This window comes from Tenrec ecaudatus, chromosome 6 (genome assembly GCF_050624435.1).
Source record: "Tenrec ecaudatus isolate mTenEca1 chromosome 6, mTenEca1.hap1, whole genome shotgun sequence".
NCBI classification, from domain to species: Eukaryota; Metazoa; Chordata; class Mammalia; order Afrosoricida; family Tenrecidae; genus Tenrec; species Tenrec ecaudatus.
The window spans coordinates 90,345,598-90,361,336 of record NC_134535.1 but is presented as its reverse complement, the minus strand read 5'-3'; the positions used below and the strand labels follow the sequence as shown (position 1 = coordinate 90,361,336).

At 39.6% G+C, this 15,739-nt stretch overlaps 1 protein-coding gene across 1 annotated transcript in view; it reads right to left on the bottom strand.

Moving 5' to 3' along the window:
- Window positions 1-15,739, bottom strand: part of NELL2 (neural EGFL like 2) — a 449,535-nt gene that overhangs the window by 212,586 nt on the left and 221,210 nt on the right. Inside the window, exon 13 of the mRNA XM_075553021.1 lies at window positions 6,218-6,346. Within this exon, the coding sequence (XP_075409136.1) occupies window positions 6,218-6,346 (129 nt within the window). The remainder of the gene's footprint in view (window positions 1-6,217; window positions 6,347-15,739) is intronic.

Below are 15,739 nucleotides of genomic sequence, written 5' to 3'. Positions count from 1 at the left end.
TGTAACTAAATACTCTCTGATATGATGGTTTTTATTGTCATTCTTGCCTGAAAAAATATGTCATGTATACACTACTTACTTCTTCAACCTTAGCTTCTGTCAAATGAATAAATTAACCCCAATGCAACCAGTGATATGTGAACATTGTCCAAGTAAGCAGCAGTAGATATCAATAGCCTCACCTATAGTCACATCAGGAAAACAACAGCATGAATTTAATATAAATAAAATTCATGGTATATTTTCATTTGCTTATTTTTAAGTATGACAAATTTAATTTGTTAGAAGATCAGAACTATAAGACCAAAAACTAAGAGTTTCCACTAAGAAGTCACGGCATCCTTAAAATGAGGGAGCGCAGAATCAAAATAAAGTGGCACGACAAGGTGATAATACTTCGAGACATGTGTAAGAAGCCTGCATCAACTAAAGGTATAATAATGCTAAAGCACTGGACATGAATGTACTCTGACTCCCAGTGACCTCATACTGGAGTCCCTGGTGGTGCAGGGGTTTCTGCGTGAAACAAGCTGCCGAAACACTCCGTTGATAGCCAAAAAGTTGGAAGTTTAAGTTCACTCTGAGGAGACTCGTTTTTTTTTCTTCTTTTTTTAATCATTTCATTAGGGGTTCATACATCTCTTATCACAATCCATATATCCATCCATTGTGTCAAGGACTTTTTTACATTTGTTGCCATCATCATTCTCAAAACATTTGCTTTCTACTTGAGCCCTTGGTATCAGCTCCTCATTTTTCCCCTCCTTCCCCATGCCCCCCTCCCTCATGAACCCTTGAAAATTTATAAATTATTATTTTGTCATGTCTTACTCTCTCTAACAACTCCCTTCATCCACTTTTCTATTGGCCGACTCCCAGGGAGGAGGTTATAGGTAGATCCTTATAATCCGTTCCCCCTTTCTACCCCACCTTCCCTCCACCCTCTGGTATCGCCACTCTCAGCACTGGTCCTGAAGGGATCATTGTCCTGAATTCCCAGTGTTTCCAGTTCCTATTTGTACCAGTGTACATCCTCTGATGTACTTGGATTTCGAAGGTAGAATTGGGATCATGATAGTAGGAGGGAGGAAGCATTAAAGAACTAGAGGAAAGTTGTCTGTTTCAATGTTGCTACATTGCACCCTGATTGGCTGGTCTCCTACCCATGACCCTTCTGTAAGGGGATGTCCAGTTGCCTGCAGATGGGCTTTGGGTCTCCATTCAATATTCCCCCTCATTAACAATGATATGATTTTTTGTTCTTTGATGCCTGATCCCTGGTCCCTTCAACACCTCATGATCACACACGCTGGTGTGCTTCTTCCATGTGGGTTTCGTTGCTTCTAAGCCAGATGGCCACTTGTTTACCTTCCAGCCTTTAAGATCCCAGATGCTATATCTTTTGATAGCCGGGCACCATCAGCTTTCTTCATATTTGCTTATGCACCCATTTGTCTTCAGTGATCGTATCGGGAAGGGGAGCATCATGGAATGTCAGTTAAAAGAACAAAGTGATCTTGCATTGAGGGAGTACTTGAGTGGAGACCCAATGTCCATCTGCTACCTTAATACCAAACCTATAAATATATTCACATAGAACTATTTCCCCATCATCATATATAAATACATTTACATATGTACATGCCTATATTTAGACCTCTATAAATCCCCTTTGCCTCCTAGTTCTCTCCTCTCCTTTTACTTTCCTCTTGTCACACTATCATGCTCAGTCTTCATTTGGGTTTCAGTAATTCCTCTCTGTTACATTGCCCTTGATCAATCCCTAGCAGGCCTCTTACAGCCTCCTCACCACTGATTTTGGATGTCTTGTTATTTCCTTGACCTTGGATTTGTTAACACCACTGAGGTGCCTCATTTTAAAAGGACTGGCAACCTACTTCTAAAATATCAGCTCCTGAGAATCCCATGGCACGTGTTCTACAGTAACACACATGTAGTCTCCATGAGTCAGAAAAAACTTGGCAATAGCTGGTTGAACTAATATCCCAAGTGCTACGAATAAAACATTCATCCTCCCAATAAAAAATCAACAAGTATTTTCAAAACAAGTGAGGATTACATATTTTAAAATAATTTTAAATAACATCATAAATTTACCATTCTTTCAATATAATGTAATCAAGAAGAGAAAACAGCTATTATGTGTTACATATAAGTTGAAAGTAAAATATTAGTGATCTAGCCCTGATGATTAAACTAATTTTAAAAGATTTTAATTAAAATATTTCACATAAAAATAACTTTGTCTAAATGTCTGCTTTTTTCCTTTCCCCCTTCTCAATAAATGACAAAGCCATTCACATTCACATATTGCTCAAACTCTGCACCTTGATTCTGTTGATCTCCTCTTTAACCTCCCTCCACAGTAAACCATCTTCCATTGCTTCTACTTTCCAAACACAATGTACTATGTCCCTTCCTCTTAATATTCCCTATTGCCTTCCCAGTCAAAGTCACCGACATCTTTCCCTAATGTACTGCATTAGCCTTCCAATTGGTCATGCCATTTAAACTTTTTGTTCTCTATATACACCTAAGTCCATAGTCCATCTACATATCACTCAAAGTTATCCTTTTCAATACCAAGCTCTCATTAAAAAAAAAAAACCCAAAAGCTCTCATTTTCAGACCAGTCTTGCTGCAGTAGCTGTGTGCCATCCAGTCAATTCCAAATTATGATCACTCTGTGAGAGCGCAGACCTGCCCATCTGCCTGCTTTAATCGAAGATCCTCATCGGCGTCCTACATTAGATGATTCTGCCTAATTAGCTAATGACATTCTCTGACTCATGAGTCTACTCCACAATGCTCTCTTTTCCTTTCCTAGAACACATTAAGCAAATAGGTTATCCCTACCCTCCCATTGTGCAAGGAAGATGGCTTCTTTTCTAGATGCAAAGGCCCACACGTGGAGGAATTTCGACCCACGATCACCCATAACCTATAGCCATCAATACATAATGGAGATAGTGTAAACGATAAAATGTGAGACTTTTTGAAGAGATAATATTTAGGTGAGATTTTAGTCATAGAGGGTCATGGGGAGGGTCAAAATTTCATGTCCAAGCAGTCCTTGTGAACATAACCTTAACAGTCTCGTTGCAGATGGAATCAATCAAAAGGAGGCTATTCTGGGTTAGAAGGGGCCTTCAATTCAATGACTGGGATCCTTATAACAGAGAGAAAAAGGAAGTGCGTACAAGGGCAGAGGCTGCATTTGGCATGATGCATTTACAAACCAAGGAACTGCAAGGACAGACCCTCCCAACAATAACAGACCAGGCCAGCTAGCAGCCCCCCACCAAATGCTCTGAAAGGCACAGGCAAGAGAAAGGCCCACTTACAGCCTTTCCATTTGCTGTTTCCTGTTGGGAATGCTCTAATCCAGATCTGTCCTGCCTTTCACGGTGATTTCCTTGCCATTGGGTGTCTCAGATAAACTGTTACCATCCCGGGGAGGCTGTCCATGGCCACTTCACATAAATACATCTTCAACCAAGCTCTATCTTTTCATCTTGTTTGGTTTTCTTCCTCTTTCTTCCTTCCTATTTATCACTACCTAAACTAATACCATCAATTTCTAATACCACTTCTTGTCTGTCTTTCCTGCCAGAATCTTCGCTCCTGGGAACAAGAACCTAATCAGTGTGGTTCATCCTTTACTGCCCATTACCTGAAAAAGTGTTTGGTACATATAAAGCAGATGGCCCAGTAAGCATGGCAATCACAGGTTTATTTACTAATCTATAGTGAACCAGTCCCCATGGATTTCACTACAGATGTGTAAGCAAGCACAAGTAGCCCATGAAGACCTGTTATAGGAATTATAAATTAAGACAAATGTGATTCTGTAGCAATGTTCTGTGGAGTTGAAAGAAAGATATATAACAATCACATGTAGAAAAAGAATCACAGAATAATGTGGTAAAAGTTGTGAAATTTATGAGTACAGATTAATAAGAAGTAAAGTTAAGTACAAGTAGAGTCTTGCCTTGCTTACTGGATAATCGATCATTGGGTACATAGTAAATGCTCACTCTTATTTTTTTTACCCAAGTGTACATATTTATTAACAGCAAAAACAATCAGCAGCTCAGAATAAAAACAATGCTCATAAAATTAAAATGAAAAAAAGAACCAAAATCACTAAAACTTTTATTAAATAGATCAAAGTATGAAGTGATTCTTTCTTAGTAAAGCCCACACGTGAGTCACTCCACTTCTGCCGGCAGTGTTTGCATCCCTCTAACCCTTCTCCAAGAATTCGAAACTCTTGGATCGACACCATCTCAAAGGGCAAGTTTGGATACTAAAGGGCCTCAAACCATGTGCTTTTAGATGTTTGTCGAGTTTGGCAAGCAAAAAGAAGTCTGAAGGGGCAAGATCAGGCTTTTAGGGGGGATGAGATAAGGTTTCCCAATGCGTTGGTCCTAAGACAGCTCTTCCTACCCTCAAAGATCGTGCAGGTGAATTGTGATAAGAAGTACAAAAAAAATTCCTTGAGCAACTTTCTAATGTTTGTCTCACTCGGGCAGTTTTCATACTCCTAACAAGCCCGCGTGATTGTCCTGCATCCATCAAGAAAATCTATCAAGATAGCCCCTTGGGAATGCTAAACGACAGTTACCATAACCTTCTGAACTGACAGAGCATTCAATCTAACTGACCCAGCAGACATCCTTGGAAGGAACTGTTTGATTGGATCTTTTTGTTAAAAGTCCCTAAAAGAGACTACAAGTGTATTTCTGAAAGAACTTGTCTGAAACTCTCCACTGATTACAGAGACGTATCCAAACATGTTTTGTTTAGAATAAACTCATGCATGTATGAACTGGAACTCTAGTCACAGAAATGTTTATGTGTCCTTCTATGTAGTACACGAATTCATATTGTGTAATTTCATATTATGAACATGAATGATATCATTGGGGCTCACTATATAATGGGTATCACAAACATTATAATGAAAATGCATTATTTTATGTATAAAGTCTAACTCTACATTGGATGAATAAAAATCATTATATAAAAATCCATTTCTTTTAGGTACTATTTCACAATGAAGTTGCCTTTTTTTTCACAATGAAAGATTTTAAAGAAATCTTCCCTATAGACTGGGATGTGAGGAAGTCATCTGCTTTTATTTTATCAGAGAATAATTACAGCAAAAAGAAAATGGTCTCTTTCAGACTGACTGAGACAAAGAAAAACTTTGATCCAAAGGTCAATTTAAAAATGGATATTGATTTTGAAGGCAGAGAATATATGTTTTGAAAAAGGACACAAAGGGAATTAGTTTCCCGAGTTGACACCCCTCCTGCGGCAAAATAAAGGCTGAATGCTTCAGCTGGGTACTTTTGTCTCCACGGATCCATGAAACACACTTGATTCATGGAAGAGGTCGTCTAGAATTCTCCTAATCCCCCACATTTCCAAACAGCACAAGCTGGCTGCCATTACTGGTAAGATGCACTAGTTATGTAACTTGCTCAGCACTGTGGTGATACAGTCAAAGGGGATGATTCAAATCCAAGCTTCAGCAAATTTATGAATTACCATATGCCGGAAGCCCTGAGGATGCTCATGAATGGTTCTAAGCCATGATGCTTGCACATGCCAATGGCCTGCTCACTGTACTGGGACTGTCTCCGGGAGGTAATGAAGCATGAGTTATGACTCTTAAAAATAACTAGGATATTATTTATTCCACTAGAGGTATTCACTAAATACTGCAGCACATAAATACAACCACCGAGGTTACTCACTGTAACGAGGAAAAATAGCTGTGGGCACTTGGTCTCCCAGTTAATTGACTGCCTTCCTTATGCAACACTGTCTGGAAAGATGTAACTATGATTCCAAGTGCAAGCCACAGTACTCATGTCAATATGTGAGATACATGTCAATATGTGAGCTATCTCAGTATCTACTTATGAAACAAAGGAAGCAACTTCCCAATGGAGGTATTGTTCTAATTCAAGAAACCAACCATATTAACTTATTACTCTGACATAGAGCAGATATCTGAAAAAGTATAATTTGAAAGATAATTATTTTAGCTGATTAATATGCTTCAAATTGAATTCACTGCGTTTAATGGGCCCATCAACTTGACAACCTTGGAAATTAATGAATTTTGCATGCAGTAGTCCTAGGAAATTTATACAGCTGAGCCACACATCATTACAAGGATTACCTTCACAGTAAGCATTGTCCTCTCGAAGGGCCCTGAAACCATCTCGGCAGCTGCAAACAGCCCTGTCATTCAGATTTCTGCAGAAAGAGTGCTCCATGCAGTTATGCCTTTCAGAGCAAAAGTCATATCCTGAAAGAAAAAAAAATTAGGTGAAACCATAGGAAAACAAATAGCCTCCATCTATTTAATAGCTTCTTTTGACTTTGAAGCTATTTCCCCCTGTATCTTCATCCAACACTAACAGAATCACACGCTACGAGCACCAAAACTCTTCATGTTTCACTGAATTTCTACTGCAAGTCAATTGTCTATCTCCTCAAGTTCTGATTTTATCAATGCTACCTAGGCCCTGGATCCCTAGTGACATCGTGGTTCCACGTTGGGCTGTGAATTCCAAATCACCAGCCACTCCTCAGGAGAAAACTCCCATATGCAGTTACAGTGTTGCAAACCCAATGTGGTCTTAAGGGTTACTGTGAGTCAGCACCCACTGGATGGCAGGGAGTTGGCTTTGGGAGTCACTAATACGCTAATTACAGTCTTTCATATTGTGAAATAAAGATTCAAGTGCAAAATGAATTATAAAAAGAGAAAAACAGAATGAGGAGGTTTGGAGCTGAGACCCCAAAGCCATCCATAGACAATGGGACATCACCTCACAGAAGGGTCACAAAGAAGGGATGAGTCATCCCGGGCACAGTATGCCACCAATGAAACACGTAATATTCCTCTGGCTCTCGGAGGTTTCCTCACCCCCACTATCATGACCCCGTCTCTGCCTTTCACTATGGGTTAGACCAGAGCATGTGCACAGGCACAGGTAAGATCTAAGAGCTCACAACACACAGAATCCAAGAACAGGAAAGTGAGCAGCGATGCCAGAAGGGGAGCAGGAAGGTGGGGAGAGAAGGGAAGGAAGAGGAAACTGATCTCAATGATCTACAGATACTCCCCCGTCCCCTAGCCCCAGGAGGACAAACAATAGAAACCACAGGGGAAGGGAGACAGTGGTTGGTGTAAGATGTGAAAAGAATAATCATTTTTAATTTATCAAGGGGTCACCAGTGTCGGGGAGAGGAACAAAAGAGGAGCTGATGATAAGGGCTCAAGAGAAAGCAAACATTTAGAAATAATCATGGCAACATATGCTCAAATCTGCTTGACACAATTGATGTATGGATTGTTATAGGAGCTGTAAAGCCCCCAATAAAATGATCTTTTAATAAATAAATTAAATAAGTAAAATAATTATATATATTATTCAAGGAGAAAAACAATATAATGAGAGTTGGTGGGTGAACATTATCTGGAACTGTGCATAACTGGAACCAGGCCAGCTGAAATGCTACATTTAAGAAAGGAAACAAAAAGCTCAGCATGGTTTAAAATCACATACTCTTACAAAAACTTTCTTAATGTGTTAAAAAAGTGGAAACTACGATAGTTTAAACTAATTTTTCTATGGACATCTTCAGGGCAAAACATGTCCACTTAAAAGAAGACGGCATTTTTAGGAATAACAAAGGTTTCACAGATCCCCGAGCCTTTATGAGAGAGAAGAAAAATGGAACGTGTTAGGAACAGTGACACCAATCATGGGCAATTTCCCCAGATCTCGTTTTCCTGTCTGAACTCTCTTGTTCAAAGATCATACTAAGATGCTGAAATGAAAAACTTGAATAGAGGAATCCATATTCAATGGAAATTGCATGATTATACACCATTCGAGCATTTTTAAATTGCCCGATGCATAAGTTATCTATCTAGTTTTGCATTGTCTAATGAATTACTATTTAAGTCTTTGTATAAAAGAAGAGGGCTAGGGGAATTTATTTCATGTTGCATGAAATAAACTCAATTTCTGAAAGCCAAGAAAAGAGTGTAGTGAGACAAAATCAGAGGATGGAAGTTCTGAAGGGGTTTAATTTACTTGGGAACCAAATTACCATAGAACACGGGCTCAGTGGCTGTGGTCTCAGCTATATTGTGATGATCAAATTGACTCTCACACACCTCCAGGATTGCTGTCCATGCATCCCAGCTGACAATTATACATACTACTCCGCAGTGGAAATAGCTCCCATGAATGGAAACTATAAAGCAGCGGTTCTCAACCTGTGGGTCACGACCCCTTTGAGGGTCGAACGATCCTTTCACAGGGGTCGCCTGATTCATAACAGTAGCAATATTACAGTGATGAAGCAGCAACGAAAATAATTTAATGGTTGGGGAGGGGGGAGATCACCACAACATGAGGAACTGTATTGAAGGTCGCAGCATTAGGAAGGTTGAGAACCACTGCGTAAAAGACAGTAATGTCCCGCTGACACAATTCAACAAGATTTAAAAACAGCCATGCTCCTAAAATGTCATAATGGCATTACAAGAAAAAAAAATAGTGATTTCTACAAAATCAAAAGAAACTAGAACAGAGGTATATTATTAAGACCATCAAAATGCAGCGTCCGGAACGGCACTTCAATCACTAGGCAACCCCTCTCTTGACAAGATTCTTCATGTTCTAAATGCTCGTGTTTTACCAATGAACATTTAGAAGTACAATGTTCATTCTTAAGATGAAAAGCTGAAAATGCACTCTCCTCAAGTCTTTTAATTTCCTTCTATAAGTAGCTAAATTGAGACCACATTTCTTAAAATGAATTTCATTGTTTTCTTTTTTTCTGTTTTACAATGCCCCAGGGGGAGTACTTTCAGCTAAAAAGCCATCGCCACTATCCCAATGGCTCAGCACATTATCAAAACTTCCAACAAGCACTTTATACTTACTCTAAATTAAGACAAATTTCCCAAAACAAAACAGGAAGAAACTTCGAATCAAGAAATCATGTTCTAACACAACGCGAAATCGCTGTACATCATTCCCTATAGTTTCCAACGACTTCCAGGCAATTATGACTAACATGCCATTTTTGCTCTTCTCTCGTGGATTTTTGTTTTCAAAACTATCTCTCAGCTTTTCACTTTGCTACACTTTCCCTTCTCTAAATTGTCAGACTCCTCGTATCATGTCTGCCCTCTGCCACCTGTGTCGATGAAAATCATTTTCAGACCTGCCTTATTAATGGCGGGATCACCCGCCTCAGCATCAAGAATTCTCCAGTATGAGACAGCAGTGTGATTTGCCTGTTTTCGTTTATATTTTATCAAACAAGCTTCTATTGACCAAAAAACTTAAGAGAAGTTTCCAATTAATCACATTTTATTTTACTCTTAAGAAATTGTCGAATGGTAATTTTGATTTATTCTCTCAACAAATAAATGGATTGCCTGGTTTTGTGGTTTGGATACCAAATGCCAGTCAAAAGGCTAACTAACGATGGGCATAAATTTGAGATTTGATGAAAGTAAGTTGCTTTCCATCTATAGGGAATATTTAAAAATAAAAACCATAGTATGGATTGGCAATAAGGCATGTTCCTGTCACCTTGATAATTATATTTCAATTCATATGTGGTTAGCTTGTGGAGTTGAGAGACCTGGGCTTGCAACCCATCTCTACACTTATTAGCTAGTGACTTACTAGCTGTGTAAGTTAATTAACCTTTCTAAGCCTTTGGATTTTCTCACCTGTAAAATTAGGATATCTGTCTTACAAAAACGTGAGGTTCAAATGAGATCATTGATTTTAAAGCACAGTAAACATAGGTTTGTTAAAAATTACTATTACAAGAGTGTTAATAAATAACCTACAAAGGAAATATATTGGGTTTCATATTACAGAAAAAAAAATTCAAATAGGCAAGTCGATAGAAAAAGTCTATGTCATAGCAATCCTTCCTTCAGTTTCTCCTTTATTCATAAACATATATGTGCATTCTACTTATTCTTTTCTGTTTTCTATTGTGACTTAGGTGAAGATTTACAGAGCAGGTCATCAGGTTAGCATTTAACAATTTTCATACGCATTTTATTTTAACTCACTCCTCAATATGTATTTGGTCTTCCACTTTACACCAGTGTTGCCGGTTTCATTCCTCTTCTTTCCTGGGCAAATGCTTAAATGCTTTTTCTAACACAAAGGTGAGATGATTTTTATAAACCCAGACCTGAGGGTGACTAAACGCCATAGACTTGTGTTTTCCATCATTTTCTATCCAATCAATAAGAACTCTGTTTTATTATTTTAGATTATGTTCCATTTTCACCCCCTGTCACCCACCCCTTATTGTGTCCCTGTCAGCACGTTGGAAAGTGGGAGTTAGGCATCACACAGTTCTCCTGGCCACAGGTGTGGACATGGATGTGTGCATGATCCATCAGTCCATTGGACTAATTGTGTCTGCGAGTCTTTGGATTTTCACCAACCTTCTTTCCTTCAGACAAGGCAGAGAGCGGTATTGACACCAGTTGCTCTTCACCTCAAAAGAGCAGGTGCTACTATCCCCCACAGCTGTGATCCTGAGCCTTCAGTCCCAGAACGCACTCGCTCAAGGTGCTGGTTTATATCTAATAAACTTTCCTAAAGGTGGTCCCTTTTTCAAATTTGGATTTTATTTTTTGTGATCCTTGGATCACACAGGCTGTTGTTCTACTTCCTTGTGAAAATAATTGATCACTCATTTAGATGGTTTCTTGTTTAAGAAAAGCATTTAAAACCCCAGATGCTATTTTTTTTCCAATCTGGTTTCTTCACCACAGTGTTAGGTGAGGATATCGAGAGAAACAAGTTCAGGCACATTCATAGACATGTAAGAAAGAGCTTTAGATCAAGAAGTACTTACCATATATACTTGAGTATAAGCTAACCCAAATATCAGCCGAGACACCTACTTTTACCACAAAAACTGCCTTAAGAATGTGCTGAACACTTGGCTTATCATCAAAGAACAAAAAAATCATATCATTGTGTGCTTACCTGCCCAATATGGTCGCTGAAGACAAATGGGTGCATAAGCAAATATGGTGAGGAAAGCTGATGGTGCCTGACTATCAAAAGATATAGAGTCTGGGGTCTTAAAGGCTTGAAGGTAAATAAGCAGTCATCTAGCTCAGAAGCAACAAAGCCCACATGGAAGAAGCACACCAGCATGTGTGATCACGAGGTGTTGAACGGATCAGGTATCAGGCATCAAAGAACAAAAAATCATGTCATTGTGAATGAGGGGGAGTGTGGGGTGGGGATCCAAAGCCCATCTGTAGGCAACTGGACATGACCTTACAGAAGGGTCACAGGGAGGAGATGAGCCAGTCAGGGTGCAGTGTTGCAACAATGAAACATACAACTTTCCTCTAGTTCCTAAATGCTTCCACCCACCCCACCCCCCGCCCACCCTGCGCCCTCACTATCATGATCCCAATTCTACCTTACAAATCTGGCTAGACCAGAGGATGTACACTGGTACAGATAGGAACTGGAAACACAGGGAATCCAGGGCAGATGATCCCTTCAGGACCAATGGTGAGAGTGGCAATACCGGAAGGGTGGAGGGAGGTTGGGGTAGAGATTATAAGGATCTACCTATAACCTCCTCCCTGGGGGATGGACAACAGAAAAGTGGGAGAAGGGAGATGTTATATAGTGTAAGATATGACAAAATAATAATTTACAAATTATCAAGGGTTCATGTGGGAGGAGATAGCAGGGAGGGATGGGGGGAAATGAGCTGAAGCAGGGGCTTCCTTGGAAAGCAGTTGTTTGGAGAATGATGAGGGTAATTAATGTACAAATGTGCTTTATACAATTGATGTATGCATGGATTGTGAGAATAGTTGTTATGAGCCCCCAATAAAATGATTTAAAAAATACTTGGCTTAGACACGGGTACATATGGTATATATCAAGAAGCCATTCCAGCCCAGGCCAATTCAAGTCCATTAGTTCAATGTTAGTCCTTAAGTTCCTTTTCAGACTCATGAGGGACATGCCCATGACACAGAATGATAAAACAAGATCACAGTGAAGCAGAAGGCAAAGTGGCAGAGAGAGTCGGTTCCCAGAGGCCCTCACCCAAATACTAAAGGCTGTACCCCAATGAGGAGTCATCCAACTACCACTTGATTGTCCGATTTGGCTCCAACCCTAGCCAGGAGTGTCTATTTGACATAAAACCATCCAACCACAACCACCACCTTTGCTATAGCGCCCATAATTCGGTTATCCTTATTTGGATTGAGTCCCTGGTGAATTCCCAATGAGAATAGGCTAGGAAGGTTAACAGTCCTTCTATCAGATAAAATACATCATAAAACAGATTTTAGCAGATTTATACTGGCTGGAATGTAACACTTGGTAACTTGATCAGTCTCCGACCTTATGTAACTTTAATCTAAATTTGAATATTCTCCCACTTTCTCTTAGATCGAGGTGTTTGCTTGTTTTATAAGGTCACTGTTGCTGGGTCCTTGTTTGTTGTTTTGTATTTTTACCTGTACAGAGAAAGGAGGATAGGCGGAATTAAGAAGACAGTAGATTGACGATTGGCTGGGGGCTCTGAAAGGGAGGGTGGGGGAAGTAAGGGAAATGGGTGTCTTTCTCAATGGGCACAAGAAGGGAAAAGAGTTCCAAAGCTGATTGTGGTGCTGATTATACAACCCTTCTTTATACAATTGAACTACTGAATTGTGTGATGTGCTAATTAATTATAGCTCAATGAAATTACAAGCACCTATTAAAAGAGTTACACTTTTGGTAAATTAGTCACCCTATTGTAAGTCTTGGTACACATAGGAAAATGATTCAAATCCTTCACAAGATGAAGCCACACACAATCAATGCACTCTACTATTGTAGACACAGTAATTGTTCGCGTCAGGACATGTGATCTAGTTCAGACTAAGAATGTACATTGAAATTCAATTCTGAAACTTTTATTCCTTATCTGAGGACATTGAACTTTTTCCCCACCTACCTGAGTGTCATAATGTTGGGAACATAACACTGTCGGTGGTCTACTTTCAAACACACACACACACACACACACTGCCATCAAGTCGATTCTGAGTCACAGCGACCTTATGTTAGGCTTTTCAAGGCTGTAAATCTCTGTAGGAGCAGAAAGCTCACATAGAGACGCGAGTAGGTTCAAACTGCTGGCCTCAAGGTTCACAGTCTGAGGCAAAATCTACTATGACACAAAGGATCTTAAAAAAAAAAAAAAAGCTTAGAGCCTTAAAATAAAATCAATTCAAAGAAGCCAAACAGAGATGCTAGATAAAGAGCCAGAGATCAGAACTGAGTTTCACCACAAGCCAGTTTACCCTCCATTAAAGAATTAAACTATTATGACAGCAAGTCTGTCAATGACCCTGCAAAATAATATAAACTTTTATTAAACAAAAAATCAAAATATGAAGCTACTATGTCTTAATATAGCCTCCATTTAGGGCTACACGCTGGAAGGCAGTTTTTCTTTGTAACCCTTCCCCAAAGACTTGTGCTCTGATTTGCACCATGTCAGTTTTGGTATCCTTTACAGATGCCTGCTAAATATTCCTTTTAAACGTTCTTAGAGTTTGGAGAAAAAGAAGATTTAAAGTGGAAAATTACGACTCAACAATAGACGGCTCTAGCTAATAAAAAATTGCCAGCTCTCTCCTTTTTATTTTAACCCCAACAGTTTTATTGGTATATCATTTTCACTCAGCCTTTATACTATCAATGCAGTTTTAAATTTTCTTAAAACTGCCTTATAATAAGCCGCACCCCCTCCCCTGATCATTTTATGTCCCTCGAGAAAAGTCTATCTAGATTATCCTTTCGGAATTCACAAAAAAACCGCAGCTATAACCTTCTGACCTGAACTTCCTGCCTTGAATTTGATTGATCCATCGGCTACCCCCGGAAGCTGCTATCTTGATTAGACTCCTTATTTTTTAAGGTACCATAAGACAAACCCATCACTGAGAATTTTTGTCTACAGCCATCTACAGGTTGCCAAGATTTGTTCCAACGGGGCTTTGTTTGAAATAAATCTATGCATATATGAACTGGAATATTAGAAGCAATAATACTGTTTGACTCAGCGTCCTATGTATCATGTATTGTTTGTGAGAGCAGTGTGGAAGGCAGGCGTCTGACTTGTTCTGGCTTCCCTATTGCTCCAAGGAAGAGCCAGATAAGCCTCCCATCATCCTTTACCTATTCTGACTCCACCTGTCCTGACTTTCCACGGCATCTGACTTCCAGGCTGCACTTGATATCACAGCCCGCCGACGACGACAAAGGTTATGGTGTAATGTGTTGGTTGGCAGGCCTGCTCCTGGGGTTATTTGGGGCACTGTCTGAGGAAATTGTGTTGGATAGACTGTATCAGCTCAAGTTTTTTGGATATTGTATTCCACTATCTTTTCAGCTATTAAGCTAATTAAGCTATTAATTTATATCCTAGTTTTAAATATGAGAAGAATTTAGACCCACAAATCACAGGATAAGATAGAAAAAGGTAGAGGATATTTTATTAAGAATTAGGTTTAATGTAACTTTTCAGGGAAGCTGTCATGGACCCATGTTGCTTAGTTGGCTCTGCAAGGAGTTGGTAATCATAAAGTCGGGGCTCAAAGACTATCTCGGGAAGTACAACTTGACCTACAACTTAGTCTAACAGAAAGCACGTTGAGTAAAGCCAGTGTGGGCTTCTTCTAGCTCAGTCTAGCTAAAACTACATTCAAGTAACCTGATTCGTCTATGAGTGAGCAGACTGAAGGGTACTATATGGTGTATGTTCTGTATCTCAAACAGTAGAGCTAAGAGAAAACTGGCACCAATTATGAATTAGTGGGTCAAATATACCCCCAAACAAGTCAACATTTGAGGCAGCAAAATATGTGCAGGCCAATGAATTCATTGCAGTGGCCAGCAGAACTCAGGCAATGCAACGAAGAAGGGTTAAGCGGGGATCCAACAGTTTTCCACAGACCAGGATTAGAAATCAGCAACACCTCAGCCACATGGTCCCTGAACCTCCTGGACCTTCAATGCGCCAGAAAGCTCACCTGCTGCTCTGCCTCATAGTCTCTTCAACCCAACATTGCCCCTCCTTTCTGTTTCATTATCTCCTTACCCGAGTCTCTGGTGGCTCTGGTTGTGGCCTCTGTCATTTCAGACAGAGCTCTCCAATGTGCGCCACTTCCAACGGTCCTGAGAATCCTTCCTCTGCTCTTGTTTCAAAGATAGCTCATTTTTATAGCCATAGAGGTGGTAACAAGTGACCAATCCTCTCGAATCGTGTTACACATGCTCTATTAACATAGTGCCACCCAATCATTTCGTGGAAATTACAGGCTTAGTTAGAAAAGCCGTATTAAGAAACTCTACCACATGCTTAAGCCAATTGATGGGGTTTTCAATCAATTGCACCTAAAAGAATACAAATTTATCTCAAACACAAACTCAATGCCTATAACTCATAGATATCCTATAGAACAGGCTAAAAATGTCACTTTTAGTTTCTGAGATTTTTAAAATTTCTAGAAGTAGACAGCCTCATCTTTCTCCAGCAGAGCAGCTGGTGGTCTCTAACTGCAGATGTTGTGATCAGCAGCTCAGCGTGTAGGTCACTATAA